This window comes from Lygodium microphyllum, chromosome 13 (genome assembly GCF_053477565.2).
Source record: "Lygodium microphyllum isolate KBCC chromosome 13, Lygodium_microphyllum_v1.1.10, whole genome shotgun sequence".
Classification (NCBI taxonomy): Eukaryota; Viridiplantae; Streptophyta; class Polypodiopsida; order Schizaeales; family Lygodiaceae; genus Lygodium; species Lygodium microphyllum.
In genome coordinates, this window is record NC_141147.1 from 88,537,091 (window position 1) to 88,561,450 (window position 24,360).

Consider the following 24,360-nt stretch of genomic DNA (forward strand, 5'->3'; position numbering starts at 1 on the left):
GTCTCCTACACTTCTCTGCTCGCAGATTACAGACCGGTGACACGCGCAGATTCCGTCTGTGTTCGTAGATTTTAGACAGGAGACAGTGCAGACTGCAGCGGACTTCGAGGTGAACAGCAGGTTGCATCGTCGAGGTGGAGACACGCAGTCCAGCGCACTGCGCCCGTGTATATATTTGCATATCTTTGTATTTAGCACACTTTATACAGCAGATCTTCATCTTCCACTGTCTCTTTCTCTCTCTTCTCTCTCTGCGTTCTCTCTCTCTCAGTCCTACGCTTCCGCACCGCTGCGCTCTGACACCTATTGCGAGTTCACTTGGTGTTTCACTAAGTCATTTGAAAGAATGAAGAGGACAAGGTGAATTGATAGTTCCGATTGAGACAGCCCAGTGAGCTCGTTATATTCCACTTGAAATTGAATTGGTTCTTGACGATGGACTAAATGATCTCATTGGACCGTTTATCTTGAGTATTTGGTCAAGTGGAAGGATTGCCCATTTGGTGGACGCTACAAGGGAGTTGGTATGTGATAGAATTCACATGTTTTTGGGGTTATTTTAAAGACCTAATCAGTCTATAATGCATTTTTTAGCTCAACAGTTGCCAAGATGTACATTGCCGCGTTTTATGGTTTGAAGCCCAGAGACAATTGCATTTCACAATCTGGCTTGCTACCCTGCTGTCCTGAGCTCTCTGGATCAGATTGTTTTGCATGAACTAGTCCTCTTGGCTACTTTGTTTTCATCACCCTCAATTCCAATCTGTTGCATCAATGTCCTTCTTGGTGGTTTTGCCACACTTGGGATCCATTCTTGGAGGATGAAACTCTTCGACATTGTCCCTCAATTGGCTTCCACTAGAGAGTGACTATTGGATAGTCTTTGCTCCTGAAGCTCTCTATGTCTATATCACATTCTCTTCATTTGTTCATTCATTAGCATTCATTCATTCACTATGTTCTTCTCCTTCCTTTTGTGTTCTTGAATTCAATGTTTTAGTTGTGTTTGTACACTCTTAAGTGTTTTCTCTATGCAAACCTTGGCATGTCTTCACATGGTATTAGAGTTTGTGCTTGTTTAAGAGTATTCTGTGGCTATTATGAGGGCTTGGTTTGCACAAGTGAGAGATTTAATTCGTACTAGCTCAAACTCCATCTTGGCATCCTTTGGTGTCTACTCAAGCTCTGCACGAGGTGCTTCTCAGTTGGGGGCATTCAATTGAAGAGACTAATTACCTCTCAATTGAGGGAGGACAATCCACTTATGATACAGTCGGGAGTTCAAAATCTTCACCTTAGTCAAGTCAGGTGGTAGGTTTGTACAATCCATATTTTTGTGATCTTGGTTTTGTCTATATTGCTTCCTTTTGTTATGTAGGAACCAAATGTAAGTCATTATGGAGACCTAGATCAACACCAGTATGGACAAAGAGGAAACTCTTTTTCATCAAAAGTGCTACCAAAAGGTACTCATTTACCTTTTGCTTCATTTGAGCATGAGTTTGGTGCTTCACATTTACAATTCTTGCCCTTCCCTTCCCATTCAATTCATCATTTAGGTTCTTCTAGCCTTTATTTAAACCCACAATAGGGTGTCCGGTTTTAGTGCACACATTGTTTGCGATCCATACATAAATTTTAGGCCATCTTTAGCTACCTAGATGTGTATCACTTTGCACCATTGTGCACCATGGTGCTTTATTGCTAGGAATGCCACCTGCACACTACACACCTCCCACATTCTAGGATTAACTGGGGAGGGTGGGAATGGGTCCAAGTGTGTAGGCAATTTCCTTTCATTCTCTATTTTCTTTGAGAAGATGACTCATGAGCATAGGAGGGAGGCCTTGCTTTTGTGCAATCGGGGACGGTGGTGCAATGTGAAGGAGGGGGATGTCCCACATGATTGGACCAGAGGATTGAGTGTGGAGTACAAACCATGCTCCTATGCCGGTGACCTAGTTGAGCTGAAAATGCATTAGATCTCGATTAGCTCTTTATTTCAATCCCAAATCATGCTTGTTACCAAAAGTTTCATTAAATGATCACTTTCTTAGAGAATGTTGGTGTCCCACATGCCAAACCCTAATTTGGCAAGATCCACTCATCTATAAATAGATAGGCTACCCACCACTTAGCCTCAATACTGTTTGTAGATTATTGGTGCCCTGTTCTCTACTGTCCACACCCCTTCTTGGTGGATATCTAAGTTCAGCTTTGATGTCCATCAGTGCGGCGCCTACTACTAGCCCTCCATCAGCCATTGGTGACTGTTTTCAGCCCTCCAAGCCTGCGTTTACAGGTGGTGATTGTTGTTCAACCATTAAGCATCAGTTCCCAGCCTTCTCCTCCTACTTGGTGACCATCAGACTGCTGCATTTTGCTGTTGTAGGGCACTTCCAGCTTGTATTTACTTGTAGCAGCTGTTGCCTGTCTGCCACATTATTATTTGCAACTGCATTTGCAGTTTCAGCAATCATCTACTACTTCTAGATTGTTTTCTCCTATGTTGCCCATTGTTTGAGGTGTCTCAGTCGTGTTTTGCCTAATCCAAACTCTTTAGATTTGTGTTTCCTGCTGTCATACACATTCCAAGGTTGTCTATTGTGTTTGGTGATCTGTATAGAGTACAACACACTCTCCAGCTCATACCCTTTGGCTCAATCCTTTAGAGACGTGAGACTTCAAGGTTTAGTATTCACCTTGCATAGTTCGTTTGCTGCATTGAGCATTGCATTTATTGCATTTATATTCTATGTTCGTTAACTTTGAGTTACCCTAACCTTAGTGAATTCTTTTATTAGTCTGTGCTTTGTCATATGATTGTGTTTGTATATTGTATTGAAGTATTTCTTTACATGGTATTGGAGCTAGGTACTCTTTGAAAAAGCCTAGGTTCTTGATAGAGAAAGCTCAACATGAAAAATATAATCTGAGAGAGAAGCTGACTTCGAACACTACTTTGTAGGCCATCTCGTGGGTTACACATTGATGCCCTTTGATCCATGATCGGGGCTCCCTAGGCATTTAAACTATCATTAAATGCAGTTGTTGCCCCTAATATCCTAGGCACTAAGTGACACTAAGGTTAGGGCTTATTTTAGGGTTTTCTATGACTGTTAAGCGGTTAGGGTTTCATTTTTTACTATCTAAAGATACTTCGTGCGACATTTACATAAGTGTGGCATTATTCAGTGTGATCGTCTTGAGTGTTGTAGTCTCTCACTCATTAATACAGTCTCTCATTCGTGACCGAGTATCATTGTGCATTGATTAATTGTTTCATTCTCATTCATTTTTCATTAAATTAATTGCCCAATTGCTTCATGCCTAGGCCAATAGTGGTATCAAAGCCACTTACCTTCTTCACCCTCACCATCGCTCGTGATCACATCACCACTAACCATTGCGATTGAGCTCTTTATACTCAGCCTGTTGCCCCTCCGGCCATTGCCCTCACGCTGGTTCTAATTCTATCATTGGCAATTGCCCTCTGTGCTGCCATCTTCGCACGTTTGTTGCCAAACGCTACTTGAGACTCCGCTCAAGAGTTTGTCTTGATTGGTGTGCCGCCTAGAGCCTATTATTGCTGCTTAGCAATCTTTCGACTCTTTGACCGGTACGGTGGCTTGATTTATGTCCCTAGTCTAGTCAACAGTGCCAACAACACTAACATTGCTTCTTGCATATGCACCTCCCTGCAGTTGCATCTTGCTACCATTGACTAGCCTTGTTCTTGTCACCACCCAAGGCCCCACTTGTTGAGTTAGCCCCGATATGGTTACACTCCTTTGCCTTGATCACCACGTTGTGTAGTTGCATATCACTTGAAGCCATGTTGGACTGCGTGCCGCCTTGCCCTTTTGCCCTCGATCTATTGACCCCATCGCAATTCGCATCCAAGGAAGATTGAGAAGAAAGGAGAGAAGGGTGGGCACGGGAGGGGGGCCTCAACACTATCTTCCACGGGGTCTTTAAGACCCCGGGGAGTTCGGATCAACGGCTGTGGTTGAGGCTGAAAAAAGGAGTGCATCTTGACCTCTACTTTTTTACAAAGTAAACCCAGACGACATAAAAAACTCGCCTACCAATAGTAATCCCAACCAATCAGAAAAGTGGGATTTGACCAAGGAACGGTGTCTCGAATTTCCATGTGGTTTGCTGCGACGACCAAAAGTAAACCCATCCAACCTTCTAAACGGAACCAGCCCGGTGGAATTGATTGCGTGGGCTGCCAGTGCAAGGAGACGATAGATTCTGTGGGGCCCACCTCTAATGGGGCATTCAATGAAGCCGTTTGTAGGGTCCCGAAGCAAACTAACTCTAATACAAGTTTTTGAATCATAGATCAAAAGGAATCGAAAGCCAAAAACTCTAGGTATAACCCGTAGGAAACTCTCGGTATAGCCTGCAAGAAACTCTTGCACACACGGCGCAGGGCGCATTCGTGAGATATTTTGAATAGAGGTCTGAGGCCCATATTGCTATCAAATATGAGCTCACGACATCATTTGAATGAAGGTTTAAGGTTGTTTGCCATTTGCTACTTATGGCTTCCACAATAAGGTGCACATCTCTCTCTCTCTCTCTCTCTTTCTCTCATGTTTGCATTGGATGCATTGTGACATTGGCATGATGTTTTGGTTGTACGTACATATATAGTCAACATGCATGGATTACGAAAAGTGACATTGAGATCGATGATCTTGACACCGAGGAAGAAACATCCGATGGATTATTAAGCGATGAGGTTGAGATGCTTGATTTTTTTAGTGGAGACAATGATTCGGTACCACAAGAAAGCACTATCAATGCACCAAGCCCAGCTACCTATACCTCATTGAAGTATTTCTCTTTCGATAGAGAGAGTTACGGCTTGATGGCCAGTGATTTGAGCGAGCGGAAGGCCATCACATTGGAGGTGCTCAAGCAACTCCATAGGAGGGAGTTGCTCGACTTGAAGAAGGATCAGAGAAGATCTTTGCATTGGTAGAAATGGCGATGGACACATTATATTGGCCTTGAAATCAAAGCCATCGTTGCGCATTGCATGTATAGAGGAGTGGGAGAGCATATTCCTTAAAAATCATATAAACAAGGTTACAGGTGCTCATGAGGGTATTAATGTATCAATTGATTCTATCAAATCCATGTGGTATACTGACTTGAGAAGGCATGGCATTTCTCTTGCGTATGTGAGAGATCTCATCGGTGGGTGTACTTGCAAGGTGTCCACAAGGCCCCATGGTTATGACGGCCCATTTCTATTTCATGGGAAGGTTCTGGAAAGAAGAGCATCCATCTTGGAGCTTACTGGAGATAGATCTCTTGTCGAGCGGAGACTTCAAGAAATCATACTTGAACACAAAGTTAGGTTGGGCAAGGTCTGCTCGACCAAAAAGCATGGTTTAGGGAAGACAATAGTGGAATATGCATATCATCGCAATGATAGAGCAACTCCAAAGGGCTCTCAAATCCGTAGTGCGAACCTCGAAGAAATGTGGTTGTCCTTTCAAGGTGCAGATCGAGTACAAAGACGATCTCCATGATGTCACTATATGGGTCCATGGACCACACGAGGGTCGTGTACTTGGATCTCATGCTGACTTGTATTACTTGCCAGTGCATCCAACTATGATTTATTGCTGCAAGGATGACCTGTTTAACGTTTAGAGCGCATGAACTTCACGTTTAGAGCCCATGAACTTTCAACAAAAGGGCCCTATGACGTTCACGAACAAATTAGAATATTTGGACATTGAATATCACATTAACACTAGTCTAATTTATTTTATTGATCGAGGCAATCAACCAAGCGCGAGAGACCAAGGTAAAATGAGACACCTTGTCACATCTTGTCTCATTTTGTCTTGGTCTCTTGCTCTTGCTTGATTGGCTCGATCAATAAAATGAATTATACTAGCGTCAATGTGATATTCAATGTCCAAATATTCTAATTTCTTCGTGAACGTCATTGGGCCCTTTTGTAGAAGTTCATGCGTTCTAAACGTGAAGTTCATGTGTTTTAAACATGCTCTTTTTTTTTGCTTTTTATATTTTGTCACGATGTTGTCTAGCAAGTAACGTACTTGTCATGGATTATGTGACATGGATTATGTCATGGATTACGAGTAGTTATGGATGATAGTGTGTCGTGGATTATATCATGGAGTACTCATTTCTTATGGACTTTGTTAACATGTACTTGTTTATGAGTAGTTATGAACTACTCACTTTTTGTTGTCATGTACTTGTCATGGATTACTTTATGGATTCTGTTATGTGACATGGTTTATGTCATGGTTATGAGTAGTTATAAACTACTCACTTTTTGTTGTAACGTACTTGTTATGGATTATGTGACATGGATTACGAGTAGTTATAGATAATAATGTGTCATGAATTATGTCATGGAGCACTCACTTCCTTTGGACTTAGTTGACATGTACTTGATTATGAGTAGTTATAAACTATTCACTTTTTGTTATCATGTACTTGTCATGGATTATATATTGGATTATGTTATATGAAATGGATTATGTTATGGCTATGAGTAGGCAGTCACACTTTTACATTGGGCAAATGGCTCCACGCACTCGCAACCATTCTTCATTGGATGTCTCTAATTCGTGAAAAAATATGAGAGTAAGATGACTTATTTAATATTAGTTTAGGGTTTTCATGACGTTCATTATTGATTTCTCAGGTATTGTGTGGTTCTATTGATTTCTCACGTATTGTGTGGTTCGGTTTATATTTTTTAGGTTGCATCATCTTCTCGACTTGCTCGTAGAGGGGTTCTTGCGACAAGTGCATCTCAGACATCCATCGAAAGAGATGTGTCAAGCTACACTCATGTAAGTGCTTATTTTACTTTCGATATTGCTAGTAAGCTTGGAGGCTACACTTATGTAGTTAGATACATTTATCACAAGACACACTTCTAAGATGTTGTGATAGTTAATTGAATGCCATTTTACATAGGAAAACCACCGTAAAGGGAGATCACACTGCCTGATGGGTCTCTTGCCCGTCAGTGCCGTGTTGATATTTTTTGTCCGAAGAGGTATATAAACATAAAGAGATAGGCAAGGATGATAGAGCACTTGAAGGCTGAGCATGCTGTGTGTCTATGGAGCGGCTCGTCTTTCGACATGGAATATCAAAGTGGATGTCATACCGTTCTGTAATAAATGTTGCTGTGTGTCTATGGTGAGCATGCTGTGTGCCTATGGAGCGGGCAGTCTTTCGACATGGAATATCAAAGTGGATACCATACTCAACCTTCAAGTGCTCTATCATCCTTACTCGTCTCTTTATATTTATATGCATCTTCGGACAAAGAATATCAACACAGCACTAACGGGCAAGAGACCCATCAGGCAGTGTGATCTCCATGTACGGTGGGTTTTTCTATGTAAAATGACATTCAATTAAGTATTACATCTTAGGAGTGTGTCTTGTGATAAATGTATCTAACTACATAAGTGTAGCCTCCAAGCTTACTAACAGTATCGAAAGTAGAATAAACACTTACATGAGTGTAGCTTGGCATATCTCTTTCGATGGATGTCTGAGATGCACCTGTCGCAAGAATCCCTCTACGAGCACGTCGAGAAGATGATGCAGCCTAAAAAATATAAACCGAATCACACAATACGTGAGAAATCAATAATGAACATCATCAAAACCCTAAACTAATATTAAATAAGGCATCTTACTCTCGTATTTTTTTGCGAATTAGAGGCATCCAATGAAGAATGGCTTCTAGTGCGTAGAGCCATTTGCTCAATGTAAAAGCGTGTTTGTCTACTTATAGCTATAACATAATCCAATACATAATCCATAACAAGTACATGACAACAAAAAGGGAGTAGTTTATAACTGCTCATAACCAAGTACATGCCAACTAAGTCCAAAGGAAGTGAATGCTCCATGACATAATCCATAACACACTATCGTCCATAACTACTCGTAATCTATAACAAAATCCATGTCACATAATCCGTAATAAGTACGTTACAACAAAAAGTGAGTAGTTCATAACTACTCATAAACCATGTCACATAACAGAATCCATAAAGTAATCCATGACAACAAAAAGTGAGTAGTTCATAACTACTCATAAACAAGTACATGTCAACAAAGTCCATAAAAAGTGAGTACTTCATGACATAATCCACGACACACTATCATCCATAACTACTCATAATCCATGTCACATACTCTATAACAAGTATGTTACTTGTTAGACAACATTGTGACAAAATATAAAAAGCCAAATTAAACGGCATATTTAGAGTGCATAAACTTCCAACAAAAGGACCCCATGACATTTACGAACAAATTAGAATATTTCGACAGGTGTCTCATTTTGTCTTGGTCTCTCGATCTTGGTTGATTGCCTCGATCAATAAAATGAATTAGACTAGCGTCAATGTGATATTCAATGTCGAAATATTCTAATTTGTTCGTGAATGTCATGGGGCCCTTTTGTTGGAAGTTCATACGCTCTGAACGTGAAGTTCATGCGCTCTAAACGTCAAACAGATCATCCTTGCAGCAATCAATCACAGCTAGATGCACCGTAAAGTGATACAAGTCAGCACGAGATCTAGGTACATGACCCTCGTGTGGTCGATGGACCCGTATAGTGACATCACGGAGATCGTCTTTGTACTCGATCTGCACCTTAAAACGGTAACCACATTTCTTCGAGGTTCACAACCTACGGATTTGGGAGCCCTCTCGAATTGCTCTACTACTACGACGACATGTATATTCCACTATTGTCTTCCCTAAACTATGCTTTTTTATGAAGCAGACCTTGCCCAACCTAACTTTGTGTTTAAGCATGATTTCTTGAAGCCTCCGCTCGACAAGAGATCTATCTGTAGTAAGCTCCAAGATGGGTGCTCTTTTTTCCAGAACCTTCCCATGAAATAGAAATGGGCAATCATAACCATGGGGCCTTGTGGACACCTTGTAAGTACACCCACCGATGAGATCTCTCACATACGCAAGAGGAATGCCATGCCTTCTCAAGTCAGTACACCACGTGGATTTGATGGAATGAATTATGACATTAATACCCTTGTGAGCATCTGTAACCTTGTCTATGTGATTTTTAAGAAATATGCTCTCCCAGTCCTCTATACATACAATGCGCAACGATGGCTCTGATTTCAAGGCCAATATAATGTGTCCATCGCCATTTCTACCAATGCAAAGACCTTCTCTGATCCTTCTCCACTTCTTCAAGTCAAGCAACTCCCTCCTATGGAGTTGCTTCAGCACCTCCAATGTGATGACGCTCAAATCACTGACCATCAAGCCGTAAGTCTCTCTATCGAAAGAGAAGTACTTTGATGAGGTATAGGTAGCTGGGCTTCATGCATTGATAGTGCTTTCTTGTGATGACGAATCATTGTCTCCACTAAAGAAATCAAGCATCTTAACCTCATCGCTTGATGATCCATTTGATGTTTCTTCCTCGGTGTCAAGATCATCAATCTCAATGTCACTTTCCGTAATCCATGCGTGTTGACTACATATGTGCGTACGACCAAAACATCATGCCAATGTCACAATGTGTCCAATGCAAACATGAGAGAAAGAGAGAGAGAGATGTGCACCTTATTGTGGAAGCCATGAGCAGCAAGTGGCAAACGACCTCAAACCTTCGTTCAGATGATGTCGTGACCTTGTATTTGGTAGCAATATGGGCCTCAAACCTCTGTTCAAAATATCTCACGAATGCGCCCTGCGCCCTATGTGCAAGAGTTTCTTGTAGGGTATACCGAGATTTTTCTACGGATTATACCGAGAATTTTCGGCTTTCGGTTCCAGGTTAGCATAGTTTACTTCGAAGGCCAGGTTTACCACAATGGCTGGGTTTACTTTTGATCTACGATTCAAAAACTTGTATTAGATTTAGTTTGCTTCGGGACCCTACAAGCGGCTTCGTTGAATGTCCCATTAAAGGTGGGCCCCATAGAATCTATCGTCTCCTTGCATTGGTAGCCCACATAACCAATTCTGCCGGGCTAGTTGCGTTTAGAAGGTTGGATGGGTTTACTTTTGGTCGTCGTAGCAAACCGCGTGGAAATTCGAGACACCGTTCCTTGGTCAATCCCTACTTTTCCGTCGTCTTGGTTTACTTTGTTAAAAAGTAGAGGTCAAGATGCACTTCTTTTTTCAGCCTCAACCACAGCCGTTGATCCCAACTCCCTGGGGTCTCAAAGACCCCATGGGAGATAGCGTTGAGGGGAGGGGGGGAGGGTGAGGTGGGCGGGTTGTAAGAGGCCCCCTCCCCTCCCCCCCCCCAAAGGTTGGATGGGTTTACTTTTGGTCGTTGTAGCAAACTGCGTGGAAATTCGACACCGTTCCTTGGTCAACCCCTACTTTTCTGATTTGTTGGGATTACTATTGGTGGGCGAGTTCTTTATGTCGTCTTGTTTTACTTTGTTAAAAAGTAGAGGTCAAGATGCACTCCTTTTTTCGGCCTCAACCAAACAACCGTTGATCCCAACTCCCTGGGGTCTTAAAGACCCCATGGGAGATAGTGTTGAGGGGAGGGGAGGAGGGTGAGATAGGCGGGTTGTCAGAGGCCACGGCGCCGCCCCCCCCTCCCCCCTCCCCCCCCTTCTTCCCAAATTTAGAAAAATAAAAATAAATAAAATAATGTAGGTTAGTATCCCTCCTCTTTTCCAAAAATTTTAAACAAAAGAAACTGAAATAAATAAATAAATGTATTAAAGAACAAACCCCCCCTCTCTCTCTCACGTATTTTACCCCTCTCTCTTTTTTGGTTTTCTTTCAACAAAAAAAACACAGTATAACATTCACTCAGGTGAAGAGTACAGTATGAGAGGCAGGCAACGGCAGAACCATGCAAGTTAGAGAAGAGTGAATAAAATATTAAAAAGAGTGTACAAGAGTAATGGCGTCGTAAAGAGGGCAAATTGAAAGACACTTTCACTTGGCGTGTCTCCAAGGCGAATGATTGTGGCTTCTTTTAATTCATTCTCTAGAATAGAGAATAGTTTTGTTTTTCATGAATTCATTAATAGATTATATTAAATTACTCATAGGTTGCGAATTAAAGAAAAGTCACCCATAGAGATTGCGTCCTTAGATGTATTTCATCAAATAGCTTCCATATTTGGTCTTAGTTATACTTCTTTTCCAAGGCTCGTACATATGCAAGACTGTATGATTGATTTATGGCGTTAGTTGTAGCCCTATGGATGCCATACTTTTGCATTACACCTATAATTACAAAAGACCATGTCATATGGAACATTGGAGTGCAGATAGGAGTTCACCTAATATGCACGGCTAGAATCATATCTAACAAAAAAATGGACAAATGAAAGTGTCCATCCGCTAGTCAAAACAAAATGAGACCTTAATATTTACAATTATTATTGAACTTTTACAATTGGCATAACCAACAAAAAGTTGAAATTATTTGCACATGACAAGCTATGTATGATGGTAAAAGTATGTAATTCTAGCCACATAGAATGCAATGATTTTATCTAAAAAATTTGAGTATAGTAATTTTTGTCAGTTGATTGCGACCGCTAAATTAGAAAAGTGAAAGCTTACAAAAATGGTATAAATATCCTTTTAGTAGTAGATAAGCAAAATACTATTTTAGAAGGATTGATTGGTTACTGCTTTGGAGTTAGAATTTATTTGCATAATATATCCAGAAATTTATAAAAACTTTTACTTATGCCCACCCAAATGATGGGCAGGATTGAGCAGTTTACACTTTTCCAAGGGCAACTGCTGGAGCTCAATTTGAGTCGGTTTTATTCCATCTACAAGTGCCTTGTAGACAATAAGTCTTGTATGGAAGGTTCCCTCCTATGGCAACATGAAACCAAGGGGAAATTTGTACAAATACGATGTGGCAAGCATTGGGAGTGTGGAAATTATGGGCTAGCTATCGCTCTAAAGAAGAGAGTAGACTTTTGTACTTGGCTCTATGAGAAGGAATTCCATGTAAACATTGTAAATATTAATACAAGTGTTGTGAAAGGACTTTGTGTTCGCTGTTTTCGTATTGTGCTTTAAGAAGACGTAAAATGAACCCAGTGATAATGATAATTAAGAAAGGTGCTTTTGTATGTCAAATAGCGTGTTAGTATGTTATGTTTTTAGTCAAGCTCTTTCCTAATATAGAAAAAAATTAGGATAAGAGTTGGTTGCTGAGTTTTCCTAGGGTTCGGTCTTACACATCAATCACATGCTGTTTTAGGGGAATGGAGATAAGATTTTGCCTTCTTTGAGTAGGAGTGTAATCCCCCAAAGACAAACCCCTAGGGCAAACCCAATCATTATTATGGCACAACTAATTATGATACCTACAAGAATGGTGGACTTGCTACTAGTGCTTGGTTTTCCTCTACCTATTTTTAATGTGTTAGAAAAAGAGGATACAGAGCTCCATATTAGTAAGTTTCAAAATTTAATTTTTAATTGCTAGATTCAGGACGGACATCTCATGATATTCTTTAATATGACTTTGAAAGAAAGAGTTGTAGCAAGTAGAAGGGTAGAGTTCGCTTGTCTCTCACTCACTATGAACCAAGTGTGGTGATTGATCCACTCTCAGTCTCGATGGATTACAAAGTGATCATCTTAAGTGAGTGCTAGAATATTGTGAGAGATTGTTAGGTCTTTAGGAACCTTTAGGTCAATCCTCGTGGATTGAGGCTAAGGGCTTCACTATGAGGTAAACCTAGGGCCACTGTCATGAGGACATGTATTTTTGAAACCTCACTTAACATGTGGATTAATTTTTAATCACATGGTTAAGTAAACGTTGCACACGTGAGGTGTAACTGGGGCTAGAGTAAATTTACAAGCCCGGGACTCCAGGAAATCACGGGATGTCAAAGGAAAAAGTTGCCATAAGTTATGTCGCACAGGTACTTGGTGGTATATGGTGTCAGTTGTTGGCGTAGGTCATCCATTTGGCCATAAGTGTCAGTTGGTGACTCTAGAGAAGTGGCATTTAATGGTACCTAATGCCGATCTAATGGTCAAAGATGGCGCAGAGACATTTGGGAAGGGAAGTTGCCTAGCCAATTTACTTATTGGCGAGTCAAATTATTTTTTAGGGCACTAAAATAATTATTAGATTAATTTTCAGTATTTTAAGACTGAAAATTAATATTTAATTATGAAAAATACTGGAAAAACCATTTGGGAAGGCTGCCACTTATGAAAAATGCCCATGCAAGACTGAAAAACGTCTTTAGAGGCTGGAGAGAGGCAGTTTTATAAATTCAGTCTGCAGAGAGAGGGAGGGGAGGTTGTCGTGTGATTTGCAGCCATTGGAGGACCTTCTGAGGCAGCTAGGGGCTGAAGAAGACCAATCAACAACAGGAGACAGTATCTACAGGCTGTTGAGACAAGGCAGTAGCAGTAAATAACTGATTTTCTTTAGTTCTTTGCATCTACATGCTGTTGTGGCAAGGCAGTAGCTGCACTTGACTGATTTTCAGTCATTCTTGGTGACAAAACTCTGAATTTTCGCTCTCTACAGCTTTCCCTTTCATCTCCCAGCCATTTCATAGCCCTGCTCCGTAGATCTCAGTATTTGGATCCTTGGAGGTTGAGAAATTGCAAATTTCTCTGTTGTAAACCCTAATTTACAATAGAAATTAGGGTTTAGCAGGAGCCTTGGGAAGCGTGCCAAAAATTGGAAGCTCCAAGACTTGGATTCAACAAGGCTGAAGGTGAGTTTCAGCTGAATTCAGGTGGAGGACTAGCCATGCATTGAATTTGGGGCATTTCCATCGTCTATGAAGTGGGTGAAGGGCAATTGAGTGCCTGAATCAAGGGGCAAAATAGATTGAAGACTTGCTGGTCACTTTGAACAGCAAGGGGAGTTGAAATACCGAAAGGGATTGGGAGAATCCCATCGTAAGTCAACTTTTTCTTCAATAAAGCTAAAGAAATTCTGAAAGGGGCACCAATTTTGGAGCCGGTGTGCATTGTACAAGATCAGTAGGTAAATTTGTATTTTCAGATTTGCATTTAATGAGGGATTTACCACCCTATTTGAGGAGGAAGGCTGGTTTTAGCCGCTCAATACCAAAGTCCGATTATTCCTGTGGAGGGTGGACGGCAGTAGCTAGGATTGACCTTGGACAACTACCAAGCTTTACCTTCCGCAATTAAGCAGCGGGTATGTTACACACTCCATGGAGGTAGAGAGGGGGTCTTCCCTAGGGTGGTAGCACAAATTCTTCGGTCTTGATATTCGTTGTCCCTTACGGCTTATTTGATTGGTTTGGTCATTAGCCACCGTTAGGCTAGATTCTCAGGGTTGCTAGGTTACTCTTATGATCTTGGGGGTGTTTTTATCATTTGACATTAGTTACCACTCCACTAGTATTTCGTTTTGATGTTCAGAGGACCGCTACCTTCGTGGTTGTGCCTTAATATTATTGATTGGTAGGATTCATGTGTGAAGTTTTAGACACACCTATAATACTAGTTCAGCATTGAAGCCATTTCTTGAGTTTGAGTATGGATATGTCTTGACTACCTTGGTGGCTGATTCTCCTTCCAGCTCTTCCAACTGAAGAGTGTCAGATCTTCCTTCTTCATTCACTAGGTTCATTTTCATGGTCAATTGCTCTTGGTGATTCTTAACTAGCATTGGAATCATCTCCTGAGTTGGAGTCCCGGGCTCTCCTACACTACTTGGTTAGCATAGGAGCCATTTCTCGAGATTGAGTAGGGACATGTTCTGAGCAGTCGTATGGTTGATTCTCCTTCCAACTTCTCCAACTGAGGGGTGTTAGGTCTACCCTCTACATTGGGCTACTCTAGGCTTCACCATTCTTCAAGTTCTTGGCACCACACGTTGATGTTAGGCCCTTCTCCATCTTCGGCTTTGAGATATGACATCCATGGTTTGAGAGGGAGCTGCTTTCTCCACGTGGTATATGTAGATTGCAGCTGTCTTCTTGTCTTTGACATCGGCATCCCTTCCCTGTTTTATCTCCCTCTGCATTGCATACATCATTGCATTTCATTAGGTCATTGTGATTCTTGTAAAAGGTGCTTGGGCAAGTGAACAATTCCCCCATGACCTGCTGCTAGCTGCATCTGGGTCAGCTTTTGCAAGTCCTAGTGGTACTGGAGCTATGATATTGTCTCCATGTCAGCTTTTGTAACTGTGCTGGCACTAGAGGAAGTGCACCTTGCAAATAATATGGTATAATTGAAGATGGCCAAGGGTATGATGCTTATTCAATGTGTATTAATGTTTCAACATTGGAAATCAAAATACAGAGAGAACAAAACTGCTTAGATTTTCCGAGTTTGCATGTGGAGAAACTTCTTCACATGTTAGCTATTCAGCAATTCGTATTAACATGTACTTTCTCTCTTGTTGATTCTAATGCATTGATGACCATGTTGGAAACAATTTCTCGTCTTTTTTATGGTATTGCATATATTGATGGATGCTCCTGACAGTCTAGTGTCTAGAGAGTATTGTGATGAAGTACAAAACTGGCTTAGAGACAAAGTTGGTAAATTTTCCCGATCATTGGAAACAGAAGCACAGGTGATACTAAAGAATCTGTTTATTAGGCATTATTACAAAGTTGGTCACAAACTGACAACAGGAGCCTATGAATGGAGTGAAGAAAGATCCTTCAAGGCACCCCCTTTCTCAGGACAAGATTCATTACCACACATAGTTATTTTTGGAGACCTAGGAAAGGTTCATCTCCAACTCTTTTTAATATACATATTACTTGAGATGCATGAAGTCAGCAATCCACTAGATTACCACCACTTATAATAGTAAGATGGCTTCCTGAACATGTAATCATACTTCTTCAAAGAAACAGGATAAGGGTTCTATTCGAATTTTGTTTGTTAGGTTTTTGCATTGACTGCTACTATTTATTGAAATTTGTGTCTGTAACCTTACAGGCAGAGAGAGATGGATCAAATGAGTATGCCAACTATCAGCCTGGCTCATTGAACACAACCGATCGTCTGGTTGAGGATCTGGAAAATATTGACATCATCTTTAACATTGGGGACTTGGCGTATGCTAATGGTTACCTGTCTCAATGGGATCAATTCACAGAACTAGTGGCACCCTTGAGCTCAACTGTGCCATACATGATTGCGAGGTTGGACTTATTATTATGCATTGATATAATGCAATGCAAGTCCAAATGTTAAAACTAAATCTTATGGGACTTGTGGCAGTGGAAACCATGAACGTGACTGGCCCAACTCAGGGTCATATTATCAAGGTGATGATACGGGGGGAGAGTGTGGGGTTGTAGCAGAAACAATGTTTTACATGCCTGCAAAGAACAGGGCAAAATTTTGGTATGCACTTCCACAGAGTTTTATAATGGATGCACCTAGAAATAGTCCAACATTGGTCTTTGGAAAAGAAGCTGTCTGGAATGTAATGTGATAACTTTGAATTGCCATATAGGGCTGTAGGATAACTACATGTATTGTTCATCGTCTGACTTGCCTACAGGTATTCAGTTGACTATGGCCTATTTCACTTCTGTATTGCTGACTCAGAGCATGATTGGAGGCCTGGGACTGAACAGTACAAATTCATAGAGGAATGTCTTTCTCTAGCAGAGTGGCTTATATTCATTTCTCATCGTGTACTAGGGTATTCATCAGGTTCAAGCTATGCATCGGAGGGAACTTCTGGCGAGCCTTTTGGCAGAGACTCTTTGCAAAACTTGTGGCAGAAGTACAAAGTTGATCTGGCATTTTATGGGCATGTCCATAATTATGAGTGTACATGCCCAGTTTATGAGGTCTCTCTCTTTTTTTTTTTTTTTCGTAAATTATGAGGTCTCTCTCTCTCTCTCTCTCTCTCTTTTTTTTCGTAAAAGGTAATTGTATTAATTACGAAGAAAGTACAAGATTACATGATTACACGAGTACAAGAGGCACGAGGGCCATAGGCCAACGTGCGGGAAATCCCCGGACTAGGGTACTAAAAAGTTACACCAATCATGGCAAGGACCCAGAGGCAATTGCCAAATGCCAGGAATACAAATCCTCCCGAGGGAGCAAGTCAGAGTGCCTGATGAGATCTAGCTGCCAATGCAAGAGCCCTTTAAGCCTTGCAATATGTCGCGGTACATTAGAAGCCGAATCAAAGAGAAAAGCATTTCGGGTGGTCCAAATGTGCCAGCATCCCCAGTATCTGAAAAAATGGAATAAGATCTTCATATGTAACGGTGGTGGTGTGGGATACTTCGGGCGCACAAAAACCCAATCGAAGGGAGTCAGTGAAGACCCCACCACCGTGTGCCAGATTCGTGACAAGAGTGACCAGATATTCTTGGCGAGCGGGCAGGAAAGAAAACGATGTCGGGCCGATTCCGCCGAAGTGGTGCAGAAGAAGCAAGTGCCATTCGAGATTCGACGCTTGGAAAGGGCCGAGGCAAGAGGAAGACCACCAATCATTACCCGCCACAGAAAGACCTTGCATTTGAAAGGTGTCTTGTTCTGCCATCCCTCCATCAGCGTTGCCTGCCACCAAGACAGTGATTTCCGCAGGCCCCAAACAGCATTAACTTTCACGCCCAACCATTGGTGATCTTTAATGAGAAGATGATACACCTGATTAGTAGAGGTCTTTTCCAGACTCAACCGGCCTGCAAGGTCCCAGTCCTGCCAAGGGCGATCCATAGCCAGGGCAGGAAAGGGTTGCCTACCCTGAAGTTCCGAGGAAAGCTTCCCCCATAAATCACGGTATCCGCGCGGGATCCTGAAAAGTCTCCTAGCAGTCCGAAATGATGCAAGGACATTGCGAGTGGCAAGGGTAGCATCCGCAATCGAAGTCACACCCAAACGGGCCATGCGGTTAAATCTTGGTCTGAGCTGGTGTTTATCTTCCCATGAAAGTAATGTGGATACCGCCAACAATTCCAGCTGAAAAGAATTTGTCTGCATGCGGTCCCCTACAGGATGCCAACGGGCCTTTTGGAGCACCACTTTCCAAGAGCCGACCAAATGCACTAACAACGAGGAAGAGGGACTGGAGAAACGAGCGTCAGCATTAAGGACATGCCACCATGAGGCTCGAAGCCGTGTGTTACCCTGGCGGAGGCCGCTGTCCTCAAGAAAATAACGGGCTATGATGGTCCACGGGTGATGATCCACACACATGGCACGAAACAGAGACCAACGAAGAGCCAGCATATGAGTTTGTGCATCCAAAATAGCTCCACCACCCATGCGCTTAGGGGTACATGCATGTGACCATGAAATCCAGGAAATGCCTGCCTGCAGTGAATCTTTCTTCCATAGCATGAAACGAATGGGATGAGTAAGAGCCTTCAAAGCAGTGGGCGTCCATGGCAGTAATGGCAGGAAATACGTCAGCATTGGTAGCATAATTGTCTGAGCCACTTTGAGGCGGACATGGAACGGCCAGGCTTGCGACTTCCAATACATAAACTTCACGGCCAGTTTGTGTGAAATCCACTCCAGCAGGGCCTTTGGCCGTACATCCACCCCCAATGGGTATCCAAGATGCCTGACAATCGCGCCACGAGAAACCACCTGGCCCTGCCAGCCTAATGACTCTAAATCAGGCTCCGTGCAACTGAGAATGGCTGACTTGAAGGCATTGATGCGAAGACCAGAAGCTTGACCAAAGAGCGTCCAAACATCTAATGCCTTGCGAATGTTATCCCTGTCCGCCTGCAAAATCATGAAGGAGTCATCAGCCAAAGATTGGCTAATGAAGTGCTGCCCCAAAGGAAGAGATAACCCTGCCAGCTGGGCAGAAGCCGCCATGGAGGATAACATTGAAAGGACCGGGTGAGTCGCCAGGGCAAAGAAGAGAGGACTCAAAGGGCAGCCTTGTCTGAGCGAGCGTGCAAGGAGAAATGGCTCTGTGACCCCACCATTAAGCATAACTCTTGAAGAAGCCTCAGTACTAATGGTGTAGATCAATCGGGACATGCGGATCCCAAAGCCCATAGCAGACATAAGCTCTGCAAGGAAAGACCAGTCCACACAGTCAAACGCCTTTTCCAGGTCCAGTTGAATCAAGACCACTTGCTGATTGGAGTGCCTCGCATAATCAATAGCCATTTGCACATTCAAGATATTGTGCAAAATGTTGCGTCCCTTAATGAAACCATATTGGAGGGGGTGCACAAGAGCTGGAAGGTGCTTGTGAAGCCGATTTGCCAGCACTTTGGAAAAGATTTTATACATCACGCCCATCAACGAAATTGGTCTCCAGTGTTGCAGCTTTGACGGCGAAGGGACCTTGGGGATCAGTTTGATGAGGCCTTCTTTCCATGAAGAAGGCATGACCCCTGTTTCCCAAACCTGCTGGAACATGACCACTAAAGGCTTTACCAACTGCGTGGCTGAGTGCTAAAAAAATTCATTAGTGAGACCATCCCAACCAGGACTTTTATCCTTAGGCAGGTGCAACAACACATCCATAACCTCCTCTTCGCAAATATCCGCCTCCAAAGAGGCTTGCATATCAAGCGGAACCTGCTGGTGGACCAGTTGATAGAAGACCGAGCGGGCATGCGTAACCTGGCTAGACGGCAAGGATGAAGAACCAAAAAGATCCATAAAATAATTTCTGCACATATTGATAATGGTCTGCGGATCAGTGACCATGCGACCTTCCGAGTCCTGAAGTCGAGTCATATTTTCGCGAGCCGGAGAAGCATGCAAGGCGCGAAAGAACTTATGAGACTGGCAGGCATTATCTTGCAATGTGTCAGTCAAGTTATACAGCTTGGCCTGCTGATAAGATTTCAAGCTAAAGACTTGAATAAGATGGGCCAAACGCCGCTCCAGTGACAGCAGAAAATCATCATCTGGGGAATCCAGGAGCAAGGAACGGACCAAGGCCAATAAGTCCTCTGCTGCAAGTCGACGGCGGCGACAAAGAGAGGCAGTGTGAATCCCATACTGCCGAGCAACCCGCTGCACATTAGAGAGCAGGCGTGCAAACGAAGCCAAGCCCTCAGAGGCGAAGTCCAATAAGAACCTCTCAATCAGTTGCTGCATATAGCCCTGAAAAATTGGATGCTTCAAATAAGAGGAGTTGAAGCGTAAAGGGAGCTTATCCAGGAACTGCGTAAACGGTGCAACAGATTGTGCCCGCATCTCAAGCTGGAGGGGAAAATGATCCGACAACGCATATTGCTGCAAGACCTTCATCTCCAGCATCTCGGGAAGAAAATCATCCCCCTGCATGATATACATTCTGTCCAATCGCGACCAAGTGGTTGCATATTGCGCAGAATGAAAAGTAAAACCTGAAACAGAAGGGTGAAGCCACGACCAAAGATCTTGCTTAAGTATGTGCAAAGCAAAGGAGTTCCACACCCGGCTTTCTGGCGTATCCATTACCGAATGTCCTGAGGTGGACTGCGAAGAGTCAACACACATATTGAAATCTCCCATCAAAAACCCTCTGTGGCCAAGTGCCATGGAGCCCTGCAAAGTCAACCATAGATCCCGTCGGGATGTGGGATCATTGGGAGCATAAAGTCCCAGCAGCCATAAAATCTCACCTTCAAATAGGACTTCGATTACCAGAAAGCGGCCGTGCACATCATTTTTAACAAGAACAGGCTGGTATTTCTCATGAACAATCATCAGCACGTCCGAATAATGCTTAGCATGTGTCCCTGCATAAAACAGACGAAATCCACGACAATCCACAACCTTTCCTGCCTCACCATGACTTTTGTGCTCCACTGCACATAATACATCCCACTGATTTTCATGCAAGACAGACCACATGGTATGCTGCTTATGGCGAGAGCAAATGCCTCGCACGTTCCACGTGGCAATCTTCATATATTTTCAAACAAAGGAAGTCAGGAACGAGGCGCCTGTTGCCTCGATTGCATCTTTTCCGCGAGGGCATCCAGGACACCCTCATCCAGAAAATCAGCCAATACTGCAAATGAATTCGGGCGACCTGCTTTAGAGGTAGAAGGGAAATCCACTACCTTGGGAGCAGGGCGGGGATAACGCCTATCCCAAGGAGTAATCACATTGCCTTTCGCATCAAACGCCAGCTTAGCAGGTGGGCCCTTGGGGCCCTCGGAATAGACTTTCCTTGAAGACGGATTGCGGGGGGCTGACGGGGCCATGGTACGCACAACCTGCTGTGGGGTGACCATGTCTTTCCTGCGCGTGTACGTGCGCACGGAATCCGGGGAAACATGAGGCCCAGGATCTGCCAGGCCTGCGTCCAACTTTTTACCTTTTTTTTGTCGTGCCTCAATCCAATCAGAGCTAGGAGAATCCGAAGCTCGGACCTGTTGTTTACCTTTTTCCATGACAGTAGGGGGCTGAAGGGTCTCCTGTGTCTGGGCATCAAGCACCATGTCATCCTTGGGCTGCACAACCTGCGCCTCCTCAGAAGACAGTTGCCGTTCCGGGCATTCAGCTACAAAATGTCCTAATTTACCACATGAAAAGCAGTGTCCGGCAAAATTGCCCCATTTCAGGCGAAAATGCAAAGGATGCATGCCAGCGCAATTGAGGCGAAGCCACGCAGGCCTTTTCCTGGCCGTATCCCATAACATGCATAGACGGTTTCGGTTCATAGCCCTGAGGCTGGGGGGAACCAGCACTGTGCCCACAACTGCCATCGCGTCTTTCAACAATGGCCAATATACCGCTGGACAATTTTCCACTTCCACCCACACCGGGCATTCGCGTTGAAGCAGACGCTGGAAGTCAGCCATAGGGCGCCATGGTACCACATGGACCAAGCGGCGGTCAAAGAATAGTGGCAACTTGGACAGTAGCTCAGCTCGATGCGATTCGGATTTCAACAGCACCTCATAAAAGCCGCGAGGGCCAAGGAAGATCTCCTCAACATACTCCCCTTGCAATAAGTGGTGCATCCACTGGCGAATATGTGAGAGCACTGGGATCCTGCCGGTGAAAAAAAGTATAACTGCACGGTCATAGAACACCGAGAAGGACCGCAAGACTGATTTTGGGTCCACTGTCGCTTCCAGCACATCATCCGCAGCCGCAGCAGAGAAAGTTTCATTATTATGCTGGACATAATCGCCAAGCAGAGTATTGGCAAAGTCCAACAAATGCTCCCAGTCTATTTCCTGCGAATCCACAGGTTCGGAGGCAACCTGCGCATAGGAACGGTCCTGAGGACCCATTGGCTCGTCTGAAGTGTGCTTAGAGCGTTTGCCTGCCGGCGGCAGTTCAGAACCCGGAGGCGGCTCCTCCGTGCATGGCACCATATCCTCCGGCTCCTCGGTATCGGAATCAGGGCCAAGGGCTGCCACCGTCCGGTCGAGAAAATCCATATCTAGGCCAGCCATACCGCTGTCTTCTCTCTTTCGCTCGCTCCCTCACTGCAGCAGCAGGATGCACTGTCTACAGTCTCTGCTCTTCAATAATCTGCTGCCTCCTCGGCACAGATCTGTCCTTGTAAAATGTCTATCTGCCTGTCCCTAAACTGTCGTGTCCCGGCCTGTGCAGGGACGTATTCTGCAAGCACACCCTTTGATCCTGGCGATTCTCTGGTCGGGGCTTCCACGATGCAGCGCAGCAAGGTTACAGGTAGACAGTGTGCAGGTCACGTTGGCGCGCCAGGTAGGCAGTGTGCAGGCGACGTTGACGGGTGCCCAGGGCCAGCACAGGTGACAGCAGCCCCGATTTGCTTGCTCTCTCTCTCGCTTTCTCTGCCTGAGCCCTGCGCACAGGGGACCACGCAGAGTCGCACAGGCCTGGGCACGTGGTGCTGGTTGCGCAAGCAGGCAGGGGCGCAAAGCTGAAGACAAGTCGCTGTAGCGGGCTGAGAGGTGACGCCGACCCGCGGACGATCTGTGGCGAGCAGGCGGGCGACAGCGCCCAGGCCTGACAGCGACCACGGACCAGGACCCGCAGGTCCACCAGGCGACGTCTGCAGGAAACGACGGGCTGCCCTAGCCAACACGGGCGTCGGCGGCGAAACCTACGCCTCCACAGGGAGGCGCCCGCGCGCAGGCGGACGTTTGCAGGCAGGAAGCGAGGCGCTGACGACGGCGGGCTACGAGCAGGCGCTGACGAAAAAACGGTGGGCTTCAGAGGCAGCGACGGGCCTTCGAGCGACGGTGGCTTCAGAGGCAGGCGACGGGCCTGCGGGCGACGGCCAGACGGCGGCAGATAGCAGCAGCACAGGTACAGGGGCGAGTCGGCGTCAGATCGAGCTCCTCCATAGCCGTCCCGTCACGTTTCTCTCTCTCTCTCTCTCTCTCTCTCTCTCTCTCTCATGCACACATTCACATAGAACATTCTCTGTAACAGCTGTAAACTTCACAAGAAGAGGTGCCCAATGCAAGGAAGCCTCCTGAGTGTGCTGGAAAGCCAAGCAATGGCTGTTTAAAAGACTCCCAAAGCAGTTCAGAATATAGAGAACTGTCAAGAGACTGCCTAATGGAAAACTGAGAAGGGGCAGTAAACCAACATGGGGCCATGGTAAAAACCACAGCCACCGTATGCTGTGATGAGCCAAAGATCTATACCAACTGAAAAAGATGGCATGGGGCTGGAAGGCAGAGTCCCCACCAAAACATGTAAGTTGCATCCCAATGAGACAAAGCATTACAGTCTGGAATCCAAGGTGTAGGCTATACAAGGGGCTGAAAAAGCATACCTCATTCTACCACGATGGCAAGATAAGGATGAAGCTGCATAAGTTCATGGCGCTATGGTCGGTATGCAGATCTAAACACCACTCCCGCTATGTGAACATATACATATACACCGTCAAGGAAAGGAAGTTAGCTTGTCTTGGCTCAACAACAGCAATAGTGACTACTAAAGATATACTATGCTGCACGGCCAAATAATCACCACCAATATCATGGCCTGCCAGTACTCCTTGTCACAGCACATCTTGCCCAGTCATGCACTGATACAAGGCAAATGAGTATTCCTGCTTACAAGCATCAACATAGCCAAAAGTAACTCTTGACCCTAAAATCCGTTATGACCACTAAGGCTCATGAAAATCTTGACCAAGACAATAAAGTGCCAACGGTCGATGGTAGAGATTGTATTTGCTGGGAGAGGCAACACAGCAGCGATCGTGAAGAGGGAGTTCTAGATGAGCTGGAAGTGAGGTACGAGCATTATTTGTGATGGGTTGGAAGTGTAAAGGTGGCACTTCATCTTTTTTGATGCGTGGTTTTGATCTTTTGGTGTGGGGGGGGGGGGGGGGAGGGGGATGCTTATGTAACTCAGTCTATGGAGGATTATCCCTACACAGTTATCTACTGTCCAGTATCCGTACAAGGCCCAATCCAGTGTGCAACA

The 24,360-nt window shown here is 44.2% G+C and overlaps 1 protein-coding gene across 1 annotated transcript in view; it reads left to right on the forward strand.

The window, feature by feature from the left end:
- LOC148026879 (putative inactive purple acid phosphatase 27) overlaps window positions 1-24,360 on the forward strand; it is a 117,138-nt gene that overhangs the window by 66,644 nt on the left and 26,134 nt on the right. Inside the window, exons 6-9 of the mRNA XM_087690352.1 lie at window positions 15,628-15,760; window positions 15,976-16,181; window positions 16,261-16,386; window positions 16,547-16,841. Coding sequence (XP_087546478.1) covers window positions 15,628-15,760; window positions 15,976-16,181; window positions 16,261-16,386; window positions 16,547-16,841 — 760 coding nt within the window. The remainder of the gene's footprint in view (window positions 1-15,627; window positions 15,761-15,975; window positions 16,182-16,260; window positions 16,387-16,546; window positions 16,842-24,360) is intronic.